This window comes from Amblyomma maculatum, chromosome 6 (assembly GCF_055883805.1).
Source record: "Amblyomma maculatum isolate TAMU_Amacu chromosome 6, ASM5588380v1, whole genome shotgun sequence".
NCBI lineage: Eukaryota > Metazoa > Arthropoda > Arachnida > Ixodida > Ixodidae > Amblyomma > Amblyomma maculatum.
This window is the reverse complement of record NC_139349.1, coordinates 20751494-20765774: the sequence shown is the minus strand read 5'-3', so window position 1 is coordinate 20765774 and position 14281 is coordinate 20751494. Positions and strand designations below refer to the sequence as shown.

Below are 14281 nucleotides of genomic sequence, written 5' to 3'. Positions count from 1 at the left end.
TCGCACCAAAATTGTGACGCAGCCGTTTTTATAACATAGTTTAGAGTGGTGTGATACCAACTAGTAGCTTATTTAGCATGCAACTACCGCAGCACAGTTCGAAGTGCGAAGGTTGCAGAACGGGGCGATATTTGTCCGTCGGCGTCACCAGGTTCTACTGAAGCAGATACTACAACAATATAATTTAGAACTGCACAAGCTTAAGGCCAGTGTTTGCAGCTCCTAGTTCACTACTGCAATAAAGTGTTTCCTGAATGTAGCATCAGATTTGACAAAGGTGCCAAGCTATAAAGCGTGGTTTTTGCCACTTCTCTTTTTCTTTATGGCATGCGCTCCACGACGCTATTCCACACCTACAAACACCGCGAATGGCCGTCATATATTTAAAATTGTTTTCATGGACGGAAAGCACATATGCTGTGTCAGTCCGCTTTCATCCCTGCCCTAGCGGTCTCGCACAAGCATCGTCTGACAGGGTTCAGTATCAGGGCAGAGGTGAGAAACGCGGTCATGCGGAAGGACTATAACTGCCAACCTCCGAATTCTGACAGGGACTTGCTACCTAGCGAAGCTACATGGGATTAATCTTGGCACTTGGCGCCAAATTTAATCATGAATCACCAACTCGCCCAACTTTCTGCTTTCCTTGGAGCTACATGTCTATTAGTGGCACCGCCCATTTAAAATGCGCAGTGAGGGTGCACATTTTAAAAAGAGGAAAGGTTTGGAATTTGTATCAGCAAACGACAAAGTCGATGATAACAGGCCCGTATTTCTGTGAGCAAAATGAAAATGCTGGTTGTAAAATTTATATATTTCTTCCTTGTCCCTTTTGCTACAGGAAACGCGATTTTTGTTTTATCGCTGCTTACGTAAAGCACCGCTTGCATAACAACTTACCGGCGCTTGCTAAAATCATACAGTCTTTGCAGCCCGAAAAAGGAAGTGGATGACGTTAGAGTGGCATTTGTTTTGTTTTCTTACGCGTATGTCTTTCTTGCTTCTTGATCCGTCTTCAGCGATCATAACGGACATACTGATATCCCTGGACGACCGCTACCTCTACGTCGCCTGTTGGATACACGGTGATGTGAGGCAGTACGACATCACGGACACAAGCCACCCGAAGCTGGTAGGGAAGGTGAGCCAAATAAAACGGCACCTTGTTTGAATCTTCTGTGCCCGAACTACAGTCGAACTTCATGATTACACGATGAAACTTCAGAAACCATGACAAGTGTCGTTCGTTTGTATAAGTTATTCTTGCGTATCTTGCGCACATGGCATGAGTTTAGTTTGTGTTAGTCTCCTTTTTTTTTTTTTTCCGAAATGCTACAGCGTTCAGGAACACTTTTACTTTCGACGGATCGCTTTAGAGGAAATGGCTCCAAAACATTCCTCGAATTTTCTGAATTACTGCCCAGAATTTCCAGAGGACAAATAAACACGTTACCTGAAATCGGCATGATCTGCTTCCATTCACAACTCCAGAAAAAGTTACCTGTCTGGCAACACTGCGCAACGCTAACAAAGATGGCCGTCCATATTCATGTCCTCGGCGCTAATTTCGCTTGGTGCTTTGCTTGTGGGGTGGAATCAGGACGTTTTGTCAAAGACGAACGAATTGCGAAGCCCAGCCACTGCTGCCTAATCTGACCGAAGGTCCACACTGGTGACAGCGCCGAAAGCGCCGCCCCGTACAGCTCCATGCGTACAGGTATCTGGATCGCATCGTGAGCTGCGCAGGATCGCCGTCGAGGTATGACGGCTCTTGAGAGAGGTCATCGTGTTGGAAGGGCAATGCACACGAATAACTATTTTTTCTGAGAGGTACGAATCCGTGCTTGGAAAACGGCGATTAACTAAGCGGTGAAAGCGAGGGGGGGGGGGGGGGGGCGGGGGGGGTTAGAGTTGGGTACGATTGGGGCATACAAAAACAAGTGAGATATATATTTTGGAAACAATAAATACGAATCTATTATGCACGTCTCCTCTTCTAACCAGCTTATCGCCTACTTGCTCTCCATACAGAGAGAGAGGCTCTCAGCCTCTCGAGCGAAGTCAATTATGTTAGCCTCATCACTTAAACGTTGAGTACTAATTACAGAAACGTAAAATAGTTGGAAATACTAATGCAAATACTTCTGGAGAAGTTTAGTTTCCAGCGATGACGCGCCTACAAAATCATAGCTTAATCACAACATAATATGCAACATCAAATTAGTGAGTGCAAGGTATTTTGATTATTGCCGAGAAAGAAGTCGTCCTGAATGGAATCATTTGAAAAATAAAGAAAAAACGACGATGGTCGCTGTCGCCTTTAGAGCGAAAGCTTTCCTTTACTAGTAAAGATGCGAAAGCTGGAAAAATTCCGAAGCCTGTCCTCAATTTAAACTTGTGAGTCTATTGTAGAAACAACATGTCTTAAACCAAAGTGTAGTGCGGTGTTCCCGTCTTTTAACGGTAACTTAAACCGTGTAACTTCAGCAATGCTGCACAGCTGACGACAGTAGTTTTCTAACGTAGCTGATTGGTTATGGATGGGAACATATATGAGCGAGTTTCATGAGGATGAGTTGGTCGGCATAGGGTGCTTGAACCCTGTGATTTCTTTAATGCTGCAGAGTGAATTACTACCAGTCTAAGCCAAGCTAAATACCTTTCGCTCGATAATTCGGCTTAACCACGATAAACCCTACGAGTGTTTGAGGGAATAACACGGGGTGGACACTTACAGCCAGAAGGCACTTCAAATGGAACGCAACAAATCTTTTTCGAAGTTAGCTTTTTCGTTTCTAGCCCTTTGTATACGACCTTGTCGAGACTGTTCGAGAACTGCGATACCGTTTCATAGCGCCCGAACAACGGAATATATGCTGAACATGAATCGGCAGCTTTTAGAGCAGGCTGCGAGGAGGCGAGGACGACTTTGAGTTGCGAATATGGCTTGACAACTTGAGCAGGAACCTGCACATAAAACAAACGATTGAAATATCTGGTTTATGGCAACCATTTTTGCCTTCTTATTTAACTGTTATGGCTATTTTAGGTGGAGAAACTGCTATCGTTTTCGTTCCCATAAATAGCACCTACAAACAAATCTAAAAGGAAACTGCTGTTTATGCGGCCCAAAACTTTTCACAGTAGAAATTAATGCCCGTGCTTCTTACGGCCGTGCAGACATTTTTCCACGAGCAAAAAACGCATTTGTCGCTGCAAAAATTGCATTTAAATATATTCTCCGGGCAATAGACATAGCTCTGTGAAATCATTGCGGAAGCGCAGTGTTTGCAGCCGTTTTGAAGTCAATGGCGAGGTAGCTTAGCCTCTGAGATATGCTCTAAAAATAACTGGTGTTGAGACACTTATCTCATACGCAGAATCAGCAGGCGAGGTCGAAACTTGTATTTCGTCCTTCGGTCTTCTTTAGTTTAGGAAAGATCTCATTCAAGTTAGAGTGGCTGCTTTGTGATTACAACGTAATTATAGGGTGACTTTTATTTGTCCTCAGCATACCTTTAACGCTTCTCTCCAGATAATATAGGTTGGAATCGGCTGCAAGGTCACGCATTTGCTAGCAAAAATCGCGCCTCCTCTTGCCAAATGATTACCAAGCAACGCGCTCATTCGCTTTTGCATAGTGGTTTTCGTCGCTGTTGTTCAGGTGCTCAGCACAGCGTAAAGGACCATCCTTTCAATGGGCGCAGTAGGATTCTACAATGCAGTTTTCTTTTGCACAATAGAAAAGAAAATGGGTGAACCTGTCGCTTGCTTCTTGAAACTCGAGGATTAACTGAATTATAGATTTCTCTGTCTGCTTGACGCTGAGCGATTATCTCCTGTCATTGAAGTGGTTGTAAATGCTCCAGTTTAGGATTTCATTGCAAAGGCACAATCAATACCCAAAGGAACATTAAGTTTGTATTGGTGAGCCAATATTTCTTCTGTTGCATCGAACATGCAAAGGATATAAAGCATTAGTAGAAGACTGCGTAACAGAAATTTGAAATATATTTCCAGATGATAATTAGAAAAAGAAAAAACTAACTTGAAATACTATCTATTATTTCTTTTATTATACTTAGAACAGTACATTACCTAAGACAGGTTGCCAGCACCCCGCCAGCTGCCATGTCCATTTGAGTCCTCGACCTTGGCTTGTGCCGAGTTCAAGCGATCGGACGCATTGAGCAAGCAAGGAAAAAGGACGCGAGGAGTTCTCCCCTGAGGGCAAACGTCGCGTTACGGCTGCACTCTCGCGTCGTTAGTTATCGTTGAAGGCCAAGTGAACTCTTTCCCCGAGGGCGCGCGTGTGGAAAAGCCGCGCTCGTTAGGGTCTCTTTTCTTCGGCAGGTGCACTGCCCTCGGCTCAGGGCGACGCGGCCTGTCGCGACCGCTCTAAGCGACGTCGTTTGTTAAACCCCACCGAACACAAACACGAACGTCGTACCGGGAAGGAGCATGGTTCCCTCCACCTGGAAAGTTTTCATTCTGCACGAGTTAGCAAATGCGACTTGAAGAAAGATAAAAAAAGGAAATGCCTTGCCGTACGCCTTTTTGAAAGATATCGATTGAGCGCTGCCGTGAGACATACCTTTTGTTCAGCTTTTTTTCGCTTTATTTGTTTCGAGGCACTTATGACAGCGTGAATGCGAAATACGTTTGTACCGAAAATGACAATGTTTTGCGCAGCAGCGAAACCCCTCTGTTAAGCCTCAAACAAGGATAACATCTATGTTAGTGTCAAATAAAGCTGACTTGAGTTGATGCACGTTGTTCGGATTCTTAAGAGGATATTAGCGTTTTCCCAGGAACAAATTTTACGGGCGGCATTCTTATTATCGAAAACTGCACAAATATGAAGAAATTTGTCATAAGATGTGTTTAACAATATATATTACTTTTATTGCCCACTGAGTTGCGACAGCATGAAATGCCCCCCAAAATATACTTTCTGCTGATGCATTAGGAAGCCGCGAACAAAGATGAAATGCCACAATAGGGACATGATATTCGACGAGCAGAAAAGGTCCAATATCGCTTCCCAGACAAAGAGGGGTGAATTTGCTTTTGCCAGTGCCTTTGATTTCTTGTTTTACAGCGCAGCTCTTTGGCGCCCATTCCTGAGTTTCGCGTCTGCGTCGTCGGCCTCTTAACCCGTTCCACCCCCCTTTCAGCCCCCCAGTTCGAGCCGGCGCTTCGGCAACCGGAGCCTCGCAGCAACCGGAGAACACGAGAAAAGGAGGGAGGGGGGGGGGGGTCGTCGGAGGCAGCGCTAGCAGCGACCTGATGCCGCTGACGCCGCTAGCGAGTCACGGCAACGTGACTATAGCCACCATAACGTGACTGAGTAGAACACCGTCGCCGCCATGCAGAAAGAGGAGGAGGGGGTACCCCCCTCTTCCTGCGTGGCGGTGAGGGTGCTCTCCGGTTTTCGAAAAGCCAGCTGATCACGGTGCGTGCCTCCCGTTCTCAATCGCTTCATTCGCAAGCGGCGTAGTTCGCATTAGGTAGTAACGTAATCGTGGATAATTTTTTTTATAACGGAGCGTCTGTAGATTAAGTTTTGCTCAATAACGCACTCTTGATGGTGGCTAATTTCGAAACACGGGCTAAAGATATTATTTTTCAAAAGTAGTTTTTAGAGTTCACTAATACGTGAAGGCAACATCGGTCGGTTAGAGGACATATATCAATGTATGGTGTCTCATATTCCCGTTTTGTGTCTTATATCTTGATGCTACGAATATGTTCAAGATCTTACGAAAGCACCTGATTAGGTTTCAGCGGTATTTTTGTTATGAAAATCCACTTCTTGATTTACCACTGTAAATCAAGTCCCTGTCTGATCATTGAAGATTAGTGAACTGCTAACTAAAACTAAAGCCCCCATCGCGATTTTCCGCCGCCCTGCATATCGAGCTACCTCTAACGAATTGTTAACTTTTCTCCGTTTTCTTCAACATCATCGTACGAGTTTGTTCATCTTCTGCGCCGCAGAAAATCTAGAATTTCTAAGTGGGCTCAGATGACCGAATAATCAAGTCTACCCACAGGGGCTCGTTCATCATACCAAACTTTTTTCTCGGTAATGCTTGATCAGATATCAATCGTGTTTTTTTTTTTTTGCATCTTTCTTTTAGGAATCTCAGGAGCCGAAAGCAAATACGCGCGAGGAGCTGTTTTGCTAACTGAATTATCATATGGATGGCGTCAGTGCTGCTATAACCACCTCAGCCAATACTTAAATCAACATTTAGAACCATCATTTAACTGCGCAGGTCTTCACGGGCGGCTCCATCTACAAGAACGGGCCAGTCAAGGTGCTCCATGACGAAGAATTGAAGGTACGCACGTGAATACGCAAACTTGAACTGCCTTGCGCCTTTGGGCCAGCATTTATGCGCGCTTGCTTTTGTCGGCGGTGGCAACACAAAACTTCAAAAGCCACGTACCGTTCGGTTTTAGAGCATCATTTCGGCTTTTGAAGAACAAACATAATCAACAGGACCAATTTTAAGCGTTAAAGAACAGCATTGTTCAAACTGTTTTTTTTTTTGGGGGGGGGGGGGGGGAGGGGGGCTTGAAATGGTGTTGCTCAGAACATCAGCACAGGAACCAATGTGCGAGGAAAGCCGTGGCTGCCTGCAGTTGGATGCTAGCCGCTAAGACAAAAAGAAAACAATGCGAATTTTTGGAGCGCGGGATCAAACCTGCAAAAAGAGTGGAGCAGTTATTTTTTTGCACGTTTTTTGATATTCCGCATCGAAGAGAAGAGGAATGTAGTAAAATATTTGGGCGAAAGGCAGTCCCGTGGGGTGCTTGTCTATGCTTTTTTTAGTCGGTTTTGATGATTTTCGACGGTTAAGCCTATCAATGCTTAAAATACAAGGCCATGAGATACCCAGAGTGGCTTAGTATAATTAACTCGGTGTTTAGATGAACGAAGGACTGACATACATGGAAAAGCACGAACAGTATGTTATCACGAAATGACGAAGAGATGCCAGGATAATGAAACAAAGGGCATTGTGGGGCTGCGATAGGTATGAGGCGCTGAGGGTTATTTGGAAAAGAATTTTGGTGCCAGGGCTTACTTTTAGGAATGAGGTTTCGGGCTTAAAGGCAGAGGTACAGTCGGCATTTGAAATAAATCAGAGAGCCGCCGGACGATTGGCATTGAGGGCCTATAGCAAAACCGCAAATGAGGCGGTACAGGAAGATATGGGCTGGGTATCTTTCGAAGCACTGTAAGTTCAGAGTAAAATATTATATGTGGAACGCATGAGGAAATTGGACAGTAACAGGTGGGCAGATAAAATATTGAATTATCTGTACTTAAAAAGCGTTGACTCAAAATGAAGGAAAAGAACTAGAAAACTAACCAGTAAGTATGCAGGGTACAATGGCGTAGAAATAAAGAGAGTTAAACAGCGGGTAAAAGACAAAGAAGGTAAACATTGGATGAATTCTATGGAAAAGAAGCAGAGCTTAGAAACATATCGAAACTTGAACACACAGATCAGGAAGGAGTCTTTATTTGATTACTCAATAGACAGTGCCCTACTTTTTGAAGCTAGATCTAGGTGCCTTAGAAGACGCAGCTGCAAAACGAAATTTAACCAATAATATACCTCACTGCATGATGTGCAGTGTGTGGTAAATTCATAGGAACAACTGAATATTTTATACTCGAATGCAATATTATCCATCCAGATCTCGACGCATGCGTAGTCACTATCCCTGAGGCCTTTAGGTTTAGAGCCACCAGTGGCCGGGTGAATGAACCTGCGGTGCAAGTTAGTAAAAAACAATTAGAAGTTTGGTGGCTGAAGAGCAGAAAAATAACGTAAGTGTAAAAATAACAATCAAATAACTAAATGATGAAATAGTTGCGCGATTTTTAACAGCATTCCAGCTATAGGAAAAAAAAAAGCAGAGGATGGTGGAAACTGCTACCATCCCATTTCAAAGGGGACGCTCTTATCCATTCATTATTCGTTCTTCGCCACCGGTCTACCCCTATGGTGCACGTAGAACGTTGTATGAAAGGCTGGAAAACCCGAAGGCAGGGCTCGTTCTCTGATGTATGATAAAATAGGCGTATCACTATATTCGCTGTGCGTTACCACTTCCAACGTTTCTCGTGCATTATAAAAAACAACAGCGCATCAAGTAAGTATGCCAGGTAGTGTGCTATGGCGTGTTTCGCCTTCAAAATGACTGCATTAGCTTCACTGTCTCACCGTCCCTCATCTTTATAGCTCTATACTAAGCCTCAGACTGACAATAATCGGTGTTCACTGTAAATGACAGGGTATGAGTACGTAAGCTGCAGTGATGCTGCCGCATTTCAAACGTAGTTCGCAGATATATAAAAAAAGACACATCTGAACTGCTCGAGATGAACGCGTAATGACAACTTAGCTCATACGACGACACTGAGAGAGACGGAAAGCGGTGATACAAAAAGTGACCGCACCGAACTTCTTTCTTTGTAAATTGTTTGCCATTCGAATTTACTTTCACTATTGTTAGGTGCTGCAGCGCCAGAGCATAATACTTATTCTTGGAAAAGAAAAGACTAGAATAAGGTAACTGTAAATCGCACAAAGAATGCTAGCTCTTTCCTAAGAAGGGGATTCCATTGTGTCGCTACCAACGCCTACCTCTCGGTTCCTCTTTGCATCCGGGTCGGTTCGAGCCAAGTCGCCATGACAACGTCAGTGCAGGGTTGCATGTGAAGCTAGAACGGACAGCTTATTCGTTACAAAAGCATGTGGTAGCAGGTTAACGCATTGTTCTAAAGTGGGAACCCGAGAGTCCTTGCTTAGAAAGTAGCTGGCGGTAAACAAAGAGGATTTTTTTTCTTAATCACTTGTCCACGGCTTAAGGATGAAATATATTGCGACGTATCTTCTTTATATGCTAATAACGAAGCTTTGTGAGTTATTCTTGCCGAGAGACGGGAAAGAGGAAACCACAATCTCGGTGCTTACTTTGCAAGCAATCAGCACGGAACACATTTAGAAACTCTTAAATTCTTTAGCTCCGATTCAGAAGTTTAACACCTGTGAGAGTATGCTATGCTGTAGAGTGTAGCAATGACAACAATGCTGTAACTATGGGAGCCAAAACTTCGTTATGATGTCACAATATAATGGATGCATGTTTAAATGTACTCGCGCAAACCAGGAGTAAAATCCACAAAGTCGTCAGCATAGATCAGTTTGTTCGCTGATGGTCGGCAGTGGAAGAAGGCCGATTTCGGTGGTCAATGGGACGTCGCCAAAGGGCCGCGAGGCTAACACGACGCGATGTTATGAATGGGACCCAAAGCACCATGTACCGCAAAAACTAGTCCGTAGCATCCCCCATACCCCGCAGGGTGTTTAAATACGTATGAAGTTGTAAATTTCAATAGCAATGTACGATGGGCGAAAATGATGCCGTAATAAGGAAGCCTGTAAGTAACGGAGCGCAAAATGTGGTTGAAAATTGAAATCAAAGGGCTACAAGCATTCGAAAGGAGGGTCCACGTATCACCATTCAGCGGGCTGGTAATTCTTGACAAGCGCGTCATATAAGGTGATGTCGAGCATGCTGTCTTTCTCTGAATACCACGCCAGCCGGCCACACTCTGCCGAATGCAAAATAATCATAATATCGAGATCGTGCAGCTGATGCGGGCTCCCGAGATATTCTATTAACACGGGGTGGCTGTTATCACACGGCCTTGTGTGTTCAAATATTTTATAGGCCGAAGCTATTGCAAAGTAAATAAAAGACACAACTTTCAACAAGATGCTAGAACAGGTTGAACCACCAGTTTTCCAGTTGAATTTTAATAGGGTTCAACTGCTCGCAAACTGTTTTAACAAACCAAATTTCAACAAAATGCTGATCTGGTTGCAGCCTGGAGGCTTGTCGGCAGAAGCAGAGGTCTGTGGTGCACGTGTCGTTTCTTCCTTTCAAGTTGCAAGAACAATTATGCACGGAATATGTAACCTAAACCATGTAAACGGTTTTGTGCGGTATTTCAGTGGTAGGCGTTGTCCAAAGAACACCTTTAACTGCAGCTTATCTCTTGCTAAGCAAGTGCGCAAATTGGCTGTTAGGGAAAAATATTCGCTCACAAAATAGCGGCGGCGCTTCAGTAGTCTAATTACATGTTATTAATTGAGAGCGAACGAAGAAATTGTGGTCGTGCAAACGCCCGCCCGCCCGCACGCACGCACGGAATGCCAGCTCATGCACGTATAACGACACACACACACACACACACACACACACACACACACACACACACACACACACACACACACACACACACACACACACACACACACACACACACACACACACACACACACACACACACACACACACACACACACACACACACACACACACACACACACACACACACACACACACACACACACACACACACACACACACACACACACACACACACACACACACACACACACACACACACACACACACACACACACACACACACACACACACACACACACACACACACACACACACACACACACACACACACACACACACACACACACACACACACACACACACACACACACACACACACACACACACACACACACACACACACACACACACACACACACACACACACACACACACACACACACACACACACACACACACACACACACACACACACACACACACACACACACACACACACACACACACACACACACACACACACACACACACACACACACACACACACACACACACACACACACACACACACACACACACACACACACACACACACACACACACACACACACACACACACACACACACACACACACACACACACACACACACACACACACACACACACACACACACACACACACACACACACACACACACACACACACACACACACACACACACACACACACACACACACACACACACACACACACACACACACACACACACACACACACACACACACACACACACACACACACACACACACACACACACACACACACACACACACACACACACACACACACACACACACACACACACACACACACACACACACACACACACACACACACACACACACACACACACACACACACACACACACACACACACACACACACACACACACACACACACACACACACACACACACACACACACACACACACACACACACACACACACACACACACACACACACACACACACACACACACACACACACACACACACACACACACACACACACACACACACACACACACACACACACACACACACACACACACACACTGTGTGTTTTTGTGTGTGTGTGCAGGTACCCAATGAGAAGAAAGAATAAGAAAATACAGGCGTGGATTTGAGAGAACGGTCGACAAAGCAATAGAAAGAACGAAAATGAAGAGCTCGGTTTGCATTTCGCTCAGTCCTTGTTTTGCTCATATTCTATTGCCCAATGAACAAGCGTTTTCAGATTATTTGCTATCTTTATTCTGTACACTCATGTTATTTGTATGCCCCTTCTGCTTGGGCCGTAAAAGATTAAATAAATAAATAAATAAATAAATAAATAAATAAATAAATAAATAAATAAATAAATAAATAAATAAATAAATAAATAAATAAATAAATAAATATTAACGGCAAAAGTCGCTGGCCTGATTTAACGGACGAGAGCTGTCTGCCAACAAAGAGCAATATTCAATTTTCTGCTCAATGATTCCTAATTGTGCAGAAATAAAAAACAAACACTTGCAAGAAATCGTACTATAGAAGAAGTGACTTATGACCTATTTCCTAGCCGACAAGACCAAAAAGGAGTTGAATAATGACAACACAAAAAATCTAATTGAAAAAAACGACGTGGTAGGGAAGAATAATGTGGCGCGTAGCTTCGCCGATATAACAATGGCTTGGCTGTAAACAGTGCGCAAAACTTTTTGCGGACCGATGCAAGCCCATGATCAAAGCCACGGAAGCCGACACAAAAGCGAACGGCCATGGCCTTTCGCATTTGGCGCGCGTCACCATGGCAACACGCGCGGCAGCTGCGAGTGTCTGCTCTTGTTCCGCCCTCTTCTGACTGAACAAGGACCAGAGCTTTCAGGTGAAAACCGTTTTACAAAAGATTAAATCGGGGCGTGCAAATAATTGCCGAACGGGTGCGGACACGATCAAGTTTGATCGAAAACAGGCTCCCCTCTTGGATGCAGGGTCAGCGAGACTACAGTTTTTGTTTCTCCAGGGCAACTAACTTTGGCCGATAATCTGCTTTGCTCTGACGACTCCTTCGGCGTCTGCTTATTCTCCTTGTTGTCCGTTCTTTTCTTATCTGTTACCACACTCGAAAGACAGAGACCCGAGTTGCCCTTTATTCTGAAGATGTAGCTGGACGTCTCCTTCTATTTCTGTCCTTACCATATCGCTGTGAGCGATGCACATTATGTAGCAATGTGCAATACAATTCGAACTGAAGGCTTCGGGCATGACGCTAGGCGTTATTCGTTTCTTATTCTTTTCATTCTTCTCTTTGAGCGCACCACTGCAAAGGTCTGTGGCTGTTAGTAGGCTCCCACGCAATATGTAAAAAAATGGTTTGATTTGGTTTGGGAATTAGAGATTAACGCTCCAAAGCAGCTCTAGTCTTGAGGGACGCCGTAGTAAAGGGCTCCAGAAATTTCTACCACCAGGGGTTCTTTAACGGGCACTGACATCGAATAGCACACGGTCAACTTGCTGTTCACCCGCACTGAAAAGCCTTCATCTCATCGGAGCAATATGTAAATAAATTAAAACGAAGGGTGCCCAAATTGTCGAGATTCGCCATTTTAGAGCCACACAGATATGAGGTAAAGGCAATAAGTTGTCACTTAGAGTATTATTTACAAAGCTTGGGATTATGTGGAGAGTACGTGGACCCCCCAGGAGTGCATATGTTTTTGTGCGCATATTTCGGCGTCAGTGCGAACAATACACTTTGAAACACGCTCAGAGAATGATTTACTAGTACCGCTTGTAGGGTGTGTCAGGTCAGGAGTTTCATATGCGCGACGAATTTTCATGACAATGGTTCAATTCACCCACTCACTCTCCCTCTGGCCCATTCACAGGCTGATTCACTTACTCACCCGTCACCTATTCATCTGTTCATTTGCTCAGTCACTCATTCGCCCACCAACTCCCTCGTTCATCCCTTGACCAATTCATCGGTCTCACTGACCTACTTATTTCACGTGCACTGATCGCTTCACCTGCTCACTCGTCGGTTCATATACTCCCTTCCTTTTTTTCCTCACTCACTGACTTAGCCATTCACTCATCGCCCATTCTCGCATTCACTCACCTACTGACGCATGTTCACGAGTGAAATCCAGCTGTCTTCATTCATCTCGCTTCAATAATTTTATCGGACATGCATGGATTTAAACCAGTTCATTTACTGGCACTGAAATCTCCAGGCTTGCAAATTCTGGCAACATGCTACTGGCGTGGAGAGTTATAAATGAATTAGTGAATCAGTAGATAAAAAGGTATTAAATGATAAAAAAATAGTAGGCATCAAGTTGATGTGAAATATTTCGAGAACAGCATTACCTTTCGCTAGCAGAAACAGAAAAATATGCTCCCGGTATAACAAGCTTAAACCATGTCACAGCTAAAAAGCATAGACAGGGACAGGATAGGACAGTGCAAAGCAAATCACCTTATATGCTTGAGTACTGTTCGGACTACTCCAGTCTGCATTGTTATTGATGACTTTATCCTTTAGGCTCCTCTTACTAGATCGGATCTCTTACTAGAGTTTAGTTCTGAATATTCCACAAAAAGTAAATTTTATTCGATAAACCCTCTACTCGAACCGTACTGTAGTCCTGGTCACTGGACGCACGAGTTTGATCTGCGATTCTAGTAAATACAAGTTCCAGTCATCATAGAGCCCTACCATCAACTTCTTTTCAGTTGAAAAATATTTGGAACTAGTTGGTTCGTTTCGCCTGAACTGGGCTGCAAAAATGGACCAGAAGGCTCTGTCTCTATATAAGGCGAATATGAGAAGACAGATACAGGCGGTCAGTGAGTAAAAAGTTTAGGCGCTGATGGTGGGCCCCGCGGCAGCCGAAAGTTACGACACAGTCGTCTCAGTTCAAAAACTTCATTCGGCAGCGATACGGATCGGTAGACTCTCGCTCACGCGGAATCTATTTATTTCTAG

At 44.3% G+C, this 14281-nt stretch overlaps 1 protein-coding gene across 1 annotated transcript in view; it reads left to right on the top strand.

Moving 5' to 3' along the window:
* LOC146185209 (methanethiol oxidase-like) overlaps positions 1-14281 on the top strand; it is a 123668-nt gene that overhangs the window by 92734 nt on the left and 16653 nt on the right. Inside the window, exons 8-9 of the mRNA XM_084606180.1 lie at positions 1020-1141; positions 6282-6347. Of these exons, the coding sequence (XP_084462306.1) occupies positions 1020-1141; positions 6282-6347 (188 nt within the window). The remainder of the gene's footprint in view (positions 1-1019; positions 1142-6281; positions 6348-14281) is intronic.